General features: G+C 39.7%; 1 protein-coding gene across 4 annotated transcripts in view; it reads right to left on the reverse strand.

Annotated features, from left to right (window-relative positions):
- Positions 1-14,008, reverse strand: part of CEP126 (centrosomal protein 126) — a 100,490-nt gene that overhangs the window by 3,914 nt on the left and 82,568 nt on the right. For 2 of the 4 annotated variants that reach the window (XM_032295700.1, XM_032295698.1), the window contains one exon: positions 7,455-9,207. The exons of 1 other annotated variant lie outside the window; for it this stretch is intronic. In XM_032295700.1, the coding sequence (XP_032151591.1) occupies positions 9,163-9,207 (45 nt within the window). In that variant the 3' untranslated portion in view covers positions 7,455-9,162. Of the gene's footprint in view, positions 1-7,454; positions 9,208-14,008 lie in introns of those variants that run through there. One more of the 4 variants, XM_032295697.1, reaches the window with a different exon arrangement.

Raw genomic sequence — 14,008 nt, forward strand, 5'->3', positions numbered from 1 at the left:
GGAGAATTGCCTGAACCCAGGAGGCGGAGGTTGCAGTGAGCCAAGATCGTGCCATTGCACTCCAGCCTGGGTAACAAGAGCGAAACTCCATCTCAAAAAAAAAAAAAAAAAAAAAAAAAAAATTAAAAATGGAAAAGAGATTTTAAAGAATTTTTAGGTGTTCATAAACATTGTTTAGGTCATGATCCATTTTAGGAAATATAAGCAAATTGTTAACTTTGGCAATCTTTGAATATAAATTAATATAAAATTTGATATCAAATTTACCATTTGTAGTACAATACTCTTAGTGCTTTCATGCTTTGCAGTCAAAAGTGACACTGCGCCCAGCCTGGATGGCAGGAAGATTGCTTGAGCCCAGGAGTTTGAGACTAGCCTGGGCAACATGGCAAGATCCCATCTCTTTAAAAAAATTTTTGAAAAAAGGGCCATCCAACGGAACAAAACTCAGACTGATGTAACTTTACCAAGGGAAAGTTCTTGGAGAGTTTGTTTTGATTGACGTTTATATACAGGAGATAAAGCAAAATTGTACTTACTCATCTTCTGATTCTGAAGGTCCAGGGGCCCCTTTTAAGAATATCTGTAGGTAAGGAAGATGCTTTTGTGACAAGTAACCTCACCCTCCAGTATAGAAAATCTATTACAGGGTCTGTAGTTCAGCTACACAGGGCATCTGGAAAGGCAGACTTTGAGGGGCATTCCTTCTCTTTCATGTGTATACTTTTATCAAAGGAGACAATTTCATTTGCTTTTAATTTTTTTGGACTTCTCTAATTAAAGTTACACGTGCACAATATAGATAGTATGAAATATATAGAAAAAATGTATTAAGGGCCGGGTGCAGTGGCACACAACTGTAATCCTAGCACTTTGGGAGGCCAAGGCGGGTAGATCACGAGGTTAGAAGTTCAAGACCAGCCTGGCCAACATGGTGAAACCCTGTCTCTATTAAAAAAAAAATTAAAAAAAAAAAAAGAAAAAATGTATTAAGCAAAAATGAAAATCACCTGGAATTCTACTGCAGTGAAACCAGCACTCCTGATGTTCAGTTGCATTACTTTCCTGGCTTTTGCTTCTTGAAGTGTTTATTTCCGCCCATGGTTTAGACACTGTAAGTATAGCTCCAGGTTTCTCTGTTTCTACTTAGCAATGAATCATTGCTATTTCTTTAATTCATTAAATATTCTTTGAAAATATAATTTTAATGGTTATGTAATAGTCATCATATAAATGTAATGTAATTTAACAGTTTTTCTGTTTATCATCTTAGAGTTTTTTTTTATTTTTCCTATTACAGCAACAAGCTATATTTCATAACTTTATTGTAAGTCTTCTTATACCTGAGGAAATTCAGTCTCTAACTCTTAAGAATGAAAGTAAACACAGATTTGTAGCAGAGAATTCTGTGAGATAATACATGTGAAATGTATACAAGTTATTAATAGAAAAGGTAATATATTTGTTAGGTATAATTAGTGTATGGGGAATTTAATTTGTATTATTTATATTATTATCTGTATTATTAAACTTAAGCAGGCTACTATTCAAAAAAGTTAGATCATATCTACTTTCAGAATAAATTAAATCATAAACCATAGTCTATGTGACGTATTTATAATAATAAACCGTGTTGTCAGAGACCACTCATTGTCAAACTGGATGGCAAGTGAGTGACGATATATTACACCTTGTAACCAACATTGGTTTTAAAATAAAATACAATAGAATATAAAAATATCAAAGGGCATCCCTTATTTTTCTTATTTGAAAGAGTGAAAGCTGCTGGTATTGACTGATAGAAACGTTTATTGTTTTATAACCACTAGAGGGCAGTCATTACATCAGTTTTAAAAAAGTCCAACTAGCAGCTTAGTACAAGTTGACCTAGTTTTGCAACTGATTATGATGACATAAAATTACATTTGAGAAGACTGTTGGCCTGTTAATGTACTATTATTTGAAGACCTATTCATGGCACACACTCACATGTTCTGTAATGCAGTGAGAAGGTAAGTGTGATATTACAAGGCAGTTACACATGCCATTTGGGCTTATGTTTGCCTTTCTAGCCTCATATCCTGCCAAGCCCCAACTGCAACCTGAACTGAAATCATGCTGAGCTACTTGTAGTTGCCTTGAACATACTGTTCTGTCTTCCTAGAGCATTTTTTGTGTCCCTCTCTGCCTGGTGAACCCCAACTTACCCTTTAAGCCCCAATATCCTAACTGACCTGGACAGAACAAATTATGTGCTTTTTCCACTTCACTCCTTTAGGGTCAAGTTCAGCCCTATTACGGTTGATTACTTATGTCTCATTCCCCCAGGAAACTGAACTACTGGATGGCAAGGGATATGTCATTCCTTTTTTTTTTTTTTTTTTTTTTTTTGTAGCTGGGTATAGTGCCTGACACATAGACAGTGCTTAACATAAATATTTAGTCAATGAGCAAATAAAAGTGCTATAAACAGATACTATAATGAGTTTCTTCCTTACATAATCTCTCTATTGATCCTTCTACCCTCTCATTTTGTATATGCCACTAACAAAGCAGCTATTCAACCTCCGAAGCAAACCAAAGGCAGAGTGTTTGACTTATTGATGGTGAGGGAGGGTTTGGCATTACTGAATATGAAAGGGAAAGGGAATTTCGGAGGATAATTTAGATTTCCCTAGTATTTCCCCCATGATGACTTGCAAGATGATACTTACTTTAGGAATACAATAGCTAAGACTAAACAACCTTTATTTTCCCATCCCTTCCTTACATTAGCAATATTTACTTGGCCAAGTAAGTAAAGCAGTTTTGTTTGCCATTTTGGCTAGCAGCTAATGGTGCTGACTCCTTTGGTATTAAGAACACAGGGTGCCAGCTGGGTGCAGTGGCTCATGCCTGTAATTCCAGCACTTAGGAAGAGCAAGGCAGATGGATCACCTGAGGTCAGGAGTTTGAGACCAGCCCGGGCAACATGGTGAACCCCATCTCTACTAAAAATACAAAATTAGCCAGGTACGGTGGCTCATGCCTGTAATCCCAGCTACTATGGAGGCTGAGGCAGGAGAATTGCTTGAAACTGGGAGGTGGAGGTTGCAGTGAGCCAAGATTGTGCCACTGCACTCCAGACTGGGTGATAAGAGTGAAACTCTGTCTCAAAAAAAAAAAAAAAAAAGGAGACAGTGTGCCTAGTACATTCCATTGGTGGTCTACAAAATCTAAAAAGATTTAAAGTTTCAGTATTTCCTAAGTGCTCACATGGCAAATTAAATAATTCTCCACCAAATTGGTATATGCATTTGCTTATAAAAGTTTTTGTTATATGTTCACCTTAGTCATGTTTGTAAAAAGTTTAAAAAATATTTTTAGCAAATTCTAAATCTTGTAAATAAGCCTATACTCATAATCATCTGGAAAATTCTGCTCTGAAAAGAAACCTTGGCCAGGTGTGGTGGCTCACGCCTGTAATCCCAGCTCTTTGGGAGGCTGATGTGGGCAGATCACTTGAGGTCAGCAGTTCGAGACCAGCCTGGCCAACATACTGAAACCCTGTCTCCATTAAAAATACAAAAATTATCCAGACATGGTGGTGGGCGCCTGTAATTATAGCTACTCAGGAGGCTGAGGTAGGAGAATCACTTGAACCCGGGTGGTGGAGGTTGCAGTGAGCCGAGATGGTGCCCTGCACTCCAGCCTGGATGACAGAGCGAGACTTTGTCTCAAAAAAGAAAACTAGTTGTACATGATAGAGGTTATGTTACGTCTAAAGACAGATGGACTTTGGTTTGATTCTTGGTTATATCTTTCCCCACCTTTGCAACCTTGGGCACATTACTTAACCTCATAACACCTCAGTTCCCTTATTTGAATATGGACATAGTAATGATACTACTTATTTCATTGGGTTGCTGGGGGATTAGATAAAATCCTGCATATAAAGAGCTTTGCACAAGACTTGGCATATTATAAGCTTTCAACAAACGTTAGCTGTTGTTACAGGAAGTCTTTATTGCAAGATAAAATCTTTTTTTTTTCTTGGCATATAGACTTTTCTCCCTTTCAAATAATCAGCTCTTAATGTTTTTTTTTTTCTTCCACTGTGGCAATAAAAAGGAGTATTTTTGTATTTTTAGTAGAGACAGGGTTTCACCATCTTGGCTGGGCTGGTCTTGAACTCCTGACTTCAAGTGATCCACCTGCCTTGGCCTCCCAAAGTGCTGGGATTATAGGTGTGAGCCACCACACCCAGCCCAGACTTTATTAAAATTCTACGATTCTTCTTTTTTTTTTTTTTTTGAGACAGAGTCTCCACTGGAGTGCAGTGGTGAAATCTCAGCTCATGCAACCTCTACCTCCCCGGTTCAAGCGATTCTCCTGCCTCAGCCTCCTGAATAGCTGGGACTACAGGCACCCGCCACCACACCTGGATAATTTTTAGTAGAGACGGGGTTTCATCATATTGGCCAGGCTTCTCTTGAACTCCTAACCTTGGGATCCAATTTTATTAATTTTAATACAGTCAGATTCATTTGTCACAATCTGCATTCCATGTTGGATTCTTCCAGCATCCTGGACGTTTTTCTTATTTGCATACCGTAAATTCATTCTTTGTAGAATTGTGTAGGTGTTGACATATGCATGTTTAACTTTCTTATACCGGAAGCAGGGCTCAGGAGAGATCCCTCTAAGGTCTTCTTGCTGGCTACCAGCTTCAGGCTATTTGGGTGTAATGTAGAACTGGAAATTGTGCCAAAGATGACTGAGCCCTGCTTCTGGTATGAGAAAGTTAAACATATTCAAAATGGATGCTGAGCAACATAAAATTATAAGAATTCTCTGTATATCTCCAACTTCAATCTAGCACCACAAGTTTTATTCTAGTATTCCCCCTTTCTGGGAAAGGCAAAATAACAGAAACAAAATCCAGATCAGTGGTTGCTCAGGGCTGTATGAAGGAATTTTTGGCATGAAAGGGCTGTTCTTCAGGGTACGGTAGTGGTAGGTATACAACACTATGCATTTGTCAACACCTTCACAATTCTACAAAGAGTGAATTAATAAAATTAGTAAACTATCACAACTTAGGAGGCTAAGATAGAAAGATTGTTTGAGGTCAGGGGTTCCAGTCTAGCCCAGGCAACACAATGATATCCTATCTCTTAAAAAACAGGAAAAAAAAAAAAAAGGCTGGGGATTGCAGTGCATGCCTTTAGTCCCAGATACTGGGGAGGCTGAGGTGGGCATGTCTGTTGAGCCAGGAGTTCGAGGCTGCAGTGAGCTGATTTTGCCACTGCACTCCAGTCTGGGTGATAAAGTGAGACCTCTAACTCTTTTTTTTTTTTTCTCAGTAATGGCTGTAAGCAAAGACCCCTAACTCTTAAAAAACAGCAACAAAAACCAAACAAAACCCTACTACAGTGAAGGGGGTGGAGAAGAAAGGAGCTGGCCTTAATAACTTTGGAAAACTGTGTGTTGACTGTGCAAGTAAGATGGGGATGAAAATAATGATATAAATGCTGTACTTTAGTTGGTAGTTTCTCCTAGGTATGTGGATTAGCAATTCTGAAGCGAATTTTCATGTATACTAGAGTTAAATTAGTGCATGCATTGTGGCCAATGAATGTCAGGTTTCTCAATGTCAAAGAAGATACAAATAAACATTTTGGGAATTTTTATTTTAAAAATTTACAGAGATATAAAAACTAAGTCACATTTAATTATATATTTAATGAATCATTTTTATTGTAAAGGGTACATTACATGACATTGACAAAATTTAGTACATGTAATAGCTATCAAAATACATATGTGTGTGTATATTTATATATGTATACAGTACACTTTTCACAAGCAGCTTCAACATTCATAAGAAACACAGACATAGTCATTCTGGTGCACTATGGATTTAAAATAAGGTCATGGTAATCCTCCCTGATATCAATTTTAAAATGAAGAATACATTTTTCTGACCAGTTATTAGAAGCCCTGCCTCTCACAAATGTGTTTTTCTTTCGATTATTTGATACCTTCTGCCCAAGAGATTCTATCTCTTTTTTGTTGTTGTTTGAGACAGGGTCTCACTCTGTCACTCAGGTTGGAGTGCAGTGGCATGATCTCTGCTCACTGCAACCTCTGCCTCCTGGGCTCAAGCGATCCACCACCTTAGCCTCCCCAGCAGCTGGGACCACAGGCATGCACCACCAAGCCCAGCTATCTTTTTTATTTTTTATTTTTTGTATTTTTAGTAGAGACAGGGTCTTGCCATGTTGCTCAGGCTGATCTTGAACTCCTGAGTTCAGACAGTCCACCTGCCTCGGCCTCCCAAAGTGCTGGGATTACAGGTATGAGCCAGCATGCCCAGCCTGAGATTACTGTCTCATAAGAAGTTTCATAAGTTTTTCCACTGAGGAAAGTGATGCTTTCTTTGATTTTCTCTAAATTTACTTCTTCACATATGAAAGGAGACTCTTTTTCCTTAGAAGTTGAAGATGCAGTGTAAAAGGGCATTTTTCTTTCTTATATTATCAAAAAATATATATATATTTTAAGACAGTCTCGCTCTATTGCCAGGCTGAAGTGCAGTGGTGTGATCTTGGCTCACTGCAATTGCTGCCTCCTGGGTTGAAGTGATTCTCCTGCCTCAGCCTCCTAAGTAGCTGGGACTACAGGCACGTGCCACTGTGCCCAGCTAATTTTTGTATTTTTAGTAGAGAGGGGGTTTCACCATGTTGGTCAGGATGTTCTCCAACTCTTGACCTCATGATCTGCCCATCTCAGCCTCCCAAAGGGCTGGGATTATAGGCGTGAGCCACTGCGCCTGGCCTAAAACAAGTTATTTTTAAAAAGTAACATTTTTATATTTTATATAGAGATGGGGTCTTGCTACATTGCCCAGGCTGGTCTCAAACTCCTGGGCTTAAGCAATCCTCCTGCCTTGGCCTCCCACAGTGCTGGAATTACAGGCATGAGCCACTGTGTCCAGCCAAAAAATGTTATTTTTATTACATTTTCAGTTTTCACTTTTATAGCATCGAAAGTGCTATTCTCTTTCACTTTAATTCACAAAGGATCTTTACTCTTTGTCTTTCCACTTTTGTCACTTTTAATGAACCCACCTTGAATCTACTAAAGTTCTGAAGGAGTCATGGGCAGAACTGCGTAAGAATTCTGGTCATACCTTCATAAAAGGACAATGTCATAATGTGCAAGTTCTAGTAAAATGCAAATCTTACCTTGTTTCACCAGCTTACTAGTTAGGCTTATTTTATTTTTTTTTTGGCCTATTCTGACTTTGGATTTTTTAACTATTTTCAACCATCTTTTGCTTATAGAGGCATTCTTTGGCTCCTAAGTAAGATATTAAAGTGAGGGATTATTAACAGTGAACCTAGTTTGGCATGCAGGATGCTGCTGTGTACATATATGCTAGTGTATATGAATATAAACCCTGGTCGTTTTTTCTTTTTTTAAATCAAAGTGAGTTTTCACCTGAGGTGCTTGGAATGATTCACAAACAACTTGGCATACTCTTCTGGCCCACTTACCCCCATTGAAATGTTATTTTCTAAATTACACCTTATTTCACAGAATTTTTTCTTGATAGTATAAAAAATTCTCAAATAGTTTCTACAGGGACACACAACTTTCTATTTAAAAGTCTAAACACTAAATTTTCTGTTGCCTTCTTAAATCCTACTTTTATAATTAAAAATAAAGGAAAGTACAAATATTTCCTTCACTGGGTCTATTTTTCCACTAATTTTCTTCATTTAAAAGTGAATTCGTTTTCTGTTTTCTCTCATTTCATTGAATAGTTCTCATTTCTACCAAAATGGAGGTGGAAGCTGCGGTGGCAGAAAGAACATGGGTTTTGGAACCAGATAAACCTGAGTTTGAATCTTGATTTTGTTACCGTAGGTAGCTATGTAGCTTTGGGTAAGTTTAATTTCTTTAAGCCACCAGTTTCTCATCTGGAAAATGGAGACAAAAATACCTCTGGTTTGGCTGGCTGGTCAGATTAAATAAAAAATACAGGCACAAAATTTGGTACATAGTAGGCATTTAACATGTTAATGCATTTCTCACTACATCAAGTGTTTCAAAACTAATTATGGGGAGGAACCAAAATTTAGCAGTGTTATTAATAAAAGGCCACATAACATGTTTTCTTAAAACTCTTAATTTCTAATTTTGATTTAATACCTTTTTTTTTTTTTTTTTGAGACAGGGTCTCACACTGTCACCCGGGCTGGCATGCAGTGGTGAAACACAGCTCACTGCAGTCTCAACCTCCCAGGTTCAAGTAATCCTCCTGTGCTCAAGCAATCCTACAACCTCAGAACCACCCCTCCGCAAGTAGCTGGGACTATAAGTGCATGCCACCATGCCTGGTTAATTTTTGTATTTTTTGTAGAGACAAAGTTGTTCAGGCTGGTCTTGAACTCCTGAGCTCAAGCGATTAGCCCACCTTGGCCTGCAAAGTGCTGGGATTACAGGCATGAGCCAATGCTCCTGGCTTGATTCATGGCATTTTAATGAAAAATTTCATGTTTTTTTCTGTATGCCAAAGTGCCATGTATGAAATTTGGAAGAGTCAAATGTAATTGTACAGCCATAGAAAGGCCTCCTTTCACCGTACAAAAAGGTAACCTTTGCTTGATTGCTTTCACCACAGGCCATTTTGTGGGATGTGGTAACTTTAGGAGTATTTATTACATTGATAACGGGCAATTAAAAAATCAAAATATGCCATACTTCATAAACTTCAGCAAGTTAGAGGTTTAATAGAAATCAAGAAGTTTAATAAACAAATTTTATTTAACATATATTTCAACATGGAATCTATAAATTGCAAAGGAGCACTGTGAATTCTTCAGAAAAATGTTTACTTGTTCTACTCACAAGCTTCATCCTTGTGGCATGTATTCAGAGCTAGGTGATGTCCTGATTTTTGTTCAGGCAGGCATAATGTATTTCATGGTATTCTCAGAACTCTGTTAAATTTCATTGCTTTGTTAAATGTCACTGCTCACAAAATCTGAGTTAGGATGAATGTTCATGGGGGTTGTTGCTCACATGTTTCCCTATGGCTGGTTTTCACAAAACGGTATGCATCTAGTCCTAGAGAAGTACATGAAAGGTCTTCTTAGATGGATTTGGCTGGAATTATCTCTTGTCTCTGCAACTGCTGGCTCTATCTTCTCTCTTCTCCTGGAAATCAGAAAGAAGACACAAAAATGCAAACATGCCAAAACACTGCAGCCACAAACCAGGCTGGCATGTCAAATAGTGGCATATTCAATACATCCTGACACAATTCTCTCAGGTAATGATTTTAAGGTTGGAGAGGACTTTATAGATTTACTTCAACCCTTACGTTATTTTCATCAGTACCTTTGTACTCTAAGAGGTAAAATTCCCATTTTGAAAATGTCCAATTTTACAATTTCATTAAAAATTCAGGGTTCACTGGGAGGTGGAGGTTGCAGTGAGCTGAGATCACGTGCCAATGCACTCCAGCCTGGCAACAGAGTGAGACTCCATCTCAAAAAAAAAAAAAAATTCAGGGTTCAAGACCCAGTGCGGTGGCTCACACCTGTAATCCCAGCACTTTGGGAGGCTGAGGCAGGCGGATCACCTGAGGTCAGGAATTCGAGACCAGCCTGACCAACATGGAGAAACCCCATCTCTACTAAAAAGACAAAAATTAGCCAGGCATGGTGGCACATGCCTGCAATCCCAGCTATTGGGGGGGCCGAGGCAGGAGAATTGCTTGAATCCAGGAGGCAGAGGCTGCGGTGAGCCAAGATTGAGCATTGCATTCCAGCCTGAGCAACAAGAGCGAAAATACATCTCAAAAAAAGAAAAAAAAAAAAATCAGGGTTCAGGCCAAGCGTAGTGGCTCACACCTGTAATCCCAGCACTTTGGTAGGCTGAGATGGGTTGATTACTTGAGGTTAGGAGTTTGAGACCAGCCTGGCCAAAATGGTAAAACCCCATCTCTATGAAAAATACAAAAATTAGCCGGGCATGGTGGCGGTGTCTGCCTGTAATCCTAGCTACTCGGGAGGTTGAGGCTGGAGAATCACTTGAACCTGGGAGGTGGGGGTTGCAGTGAGCCGAGATCGTGCCACTGCACTGCAGCCTGGGTGAAAGACCAAGACTCCGTCTTGAAAAAAAAAATTGAGGGTTCAAAGTGAAATGATAAATTGTAACATTTGCACCTGCATATAAAGCTCTTTATTTTAAATTTTCTTCTAGATAAATTCTAGGTACCAAGAAATCTCTATAGTGTTGTATAGCAGAAATGGGAGTTCTTGGGTATGAACTTGTGAAAACAATGTCTGATGGAACTAATGATGAAAGAGCTGGGAACCCACATAGGCATGTCAGAAGGAAACCTATGGGAATGTTAGCCCCTGCTTCCCTCTCCCTATGTCCTGAATCTGTTTCATTTAGGCCTTGGAAGTTCTTTTCTCCTTTTCCGTCTATGAAATAGTACTCATTTGGCTAACTCTGAAGCTTTTTTCAGAATGTTGTTCATCTCCCCTATATTTATATACCTGTGAAGTTAGCGCTTTTTACACTGATTTATAAGAGACCGCTTATTTTTACATTTCCTCTATTAGACTGTATGCATCAGGAAAACAAAGCCATTGTAAGAATTATGGGACTAAGATATTTATTATAGGAATTACATTTTACCAAATATGGGAGGAACTGCAAGAATGAAGGTCTGGAAAAGGAAAATTGGAGGATTAGAGTATAAGGGGCAAGGGATAAAAATCTAGCCTGCTTTACTGTGGAGTGCCAGTCGGGATCAGAGAAACAATGACTAAGCAGGCTGTTTGAAGCACTGGTGTGGGTAAACAAATAGGAGCTTGCAGGGGAATCTGATAATCCAAGCATGCCCAAGCTGCTGAAGTGGAACCATGAAGTAGGAGCTTGCTGGGGAAATCTATGGAAACTGCTGAATGTGGAAAAACTCTGCTTTTCTGAAGCTACTGTCTTGAGGTCTGCAGCCTGGTCGCTGGTGGTGGGCCTGGGGCTGCTGTTGGTCAGCAGAGTCTGTAGTCATGAAGATGCTATGGAGTGGAGAAGAGTGAGCTGCTGGCACCTTTGTATTTGCCCATCACTGTGACTGACCATGGTGATCTTCCAACAGTAATGGCTTCTGGTCACTTCTGCCTTCTTTTGTGGCCAAAATGTCTAACCTAGAAATGTGAATCCTAGCCTTAGCAAAGTTAGTTATTTTGTGATCATGATGTATTCTTAGAATGTAGCAAAGTTTCTGGCACACAGACAGTACTTAATATTTAATAAATGAAAGAAGAAAATGGAAGACCACTTATACACTGAAAATGAGAAAGCAAAGCAAGATTTGTCTGGCTAATTTTTTGTATCTTGGTAGAAATGGGGTTTCACCATATTGCCCAGGCTGGTCTCGAACTGCTGAGCTCAGGCAACCCGCCCCCCCTGGCCTCCCAAAGTGCTAGAATTACAGGCATGAGTGACTGCGCCGGCATTATGCTTCTTTTCATTTCTACTCATTTCTAGACAATCCATCCAATACCTCAGCAACTCAATTTCTTGGCCTCAATGATCTTATCTTTATATTGGCTTTCCTTCCTTCCCTGCTTCATATCCCTTGTCATTCCAATAATATAAGTTCCTTACCACAGGTTGCTTTCTGAGAAACCGAGGCTGAGACTCTTAGTAAAAACTCAACCCTGATCATATCTAACCACTCTTTTAGATGAAATGACAAAGGGTAGTGCAAAACACAAATACCTCAAGTTTCTCTATTACAATTCATTGTCCAGCTCTGTGAGATAATATTCACATCTTCTTTCCCCTTACTCAGTTGATTACTTTGCTTATTTAACCAAAAATAAAAGCTACTAGAAGAGAGTCTCTCCATATTTCCACTACCATATCTTTAAATCTACCTGCTTCTGTACTCACAGATTTGTCCTCCTTCCATAGTTCTATGTGAGGCCAATTTCTCCCCTTCCACTAAAGCTCAATCCCCATTACCTACACAAAGACTGCTCCTACAAATATGGTTCTCTCTCTGGATCACTTTTAATTACACACAGTTACGCTGTTAATATATATATTTTTTTTGTGAAGCAGTCTCACTCTGTTGCCCAGGCTGTAGTGGCATGATCTCGCCTCACTGCAACCTCTGCCTTCTGGGTTCAAGCGATTCTCCTGCTTCAGCCTCCCAAGTAGCTGGGACCAGAGGCATGTGCCACGACACCCAGCTAACCTCTGTTATTTTTAGTAGACATGAGGTTTCATCATGTTGGCCAGGCTGGTCTTGCACTCCTGACCTCAGGTGGTCCACCCACCTTGGCCTCCCAAAGTACTGAGATTATAGGTGTGAGCCACTGCACCCAGCCAGATTCAATTTTTGATCTTTGACTGCTGACAGCTTTTAAGCCTCACCTTTCTTTTGTCCCCTGTGCTTTATATCTGGGCATGCTAATGAGAAGGCCCAAGTGCTTTTTCCTTTGGCTTTGGCAGGTGATTCAAATCAGGAGATTCAAGCCCCAGCTTGCACTTAGGAATCCTCAGCCCGGCCCTACGTAGCTTCTAACTGCAATAAAAAGACCCAAGCCAGTCTCCTTTCCTTGAAGTCTCAAGCCATTTCAGACCTGCTGTGAAGGCCTGACCTGCTGTCCCCAAGGACATCAATTTTGTTAGTAACAAAGCTTTTCATACTCTTTTGGTGTGTGGGGTTTCATTAGTCTCTATATGTTAACCAGATTTTGGGTATGAGTCCATCTACTTCTAAAAAGGAGTTACAACATTATAATATCTCCCACCTTAAAAAAAAGTCTTAGCTAGGATTTAAGTTAGATTGTTTCAACACAGATTAAAAGTAAAAGTGGCTTAAATAAGATAGCTTATTTCTTGCTCACATGAGAGTTCTAGCCGGTGTGGTTACTCTGCTGTATAATGTCAGCAGGGTCCCAGGTTTAATCTAGCTTGCTTTTGTACCAGCCCTAGCTATGACCTATGACTGCATGGTACAGTGATATACCTCAAGTCTGTATTCCACCCAGCATGGAGAAAGAAGTAGAAGGAGAAAAGGGCATTTTTTTCTTCCCCACAGCTCTAAACTTAGTCATATAGCCATTTTAGCTATAAGAGAGGCTGAGTAACATTGTTTTTATTCTGGTAGCTAGGAACCTGTAAAACAGATGTTATTACTAGAAAAAAGGCAAGAATGAATATTAGAGGACAACTAGCAGTCTCTGTTCCCCAAGTTTCCCTTGACTCTTAAGTTCTCAGAGTAGGCAGAATAACCTGCCCCACTCCTCCATCCCAAGATGTCCACTTTCTAATCCCAGAACCTATGACTATGTTAGTTTACAAGGCAAAGGGGAATTATGGTTGCCAATAGAATAAAGTTTGCTAATCAGCTGATCTTAAGACAGATATCCAGGATTATTCAGGGGGTCCCAATATAATCATAAGCATCCTTAGAAGTGGAAGAGAAAGGCAGAAGATCAAAGTGAAGTGAGAATGATTTGACCCACTATTAATGGCTGTGAAGATGAAGAAAGGATCCATGAACCAAGGAGTGTACATGGCCTCTAAAAACCAGAAAAGGCAAGAAAACAGATCCTTCCCTTGAGGTTCCAGAAAGGACCACAGCCCTACTTATACATTGATTTTAGTACAGTGAGTCTAGTGTCAGGCTTCTAATTTCCAGAACTGAAAAAAACTATTTAAAAATACTATTTGTGGCCAGGCACAGTGGCTCACACCTGTAATCCCAGCACTTTGGGAAGCCAAGGTGGGTGGACCACGAGGTCAAGGGATCGAGGCCATCCTGGCCAACATGGTGAAACCCCGTCTCCACTAAAATACAAAAGTTAGCTGGGCGTGGTGGCACACACCTGTAGGAGCAGCTACTTGAGAGGCTGAGGCATGAGAATTGCTTGAACCCGGGAGGTGGAGGTTGCAGTGAGCCGAGATTGTGCCACTGCACTCCAGCCTG

This window comes from Sapajus apella, unplaced genomic scaffold (genome assembly GCF_009761245.1).
Source record: "Sapajus apella isolate SASKATOON/1434 unplaced genomic scaffold, GSC_monkey_1.0 scaffold34, whole genome shotgun sequence".
NCBI classification, from domain to species: domain Eukaryota; kingdom Metazoa; phylum Chordata; class Mammalia; order Primates; family Cebidae; genus Sapajus; species Sapajus apella.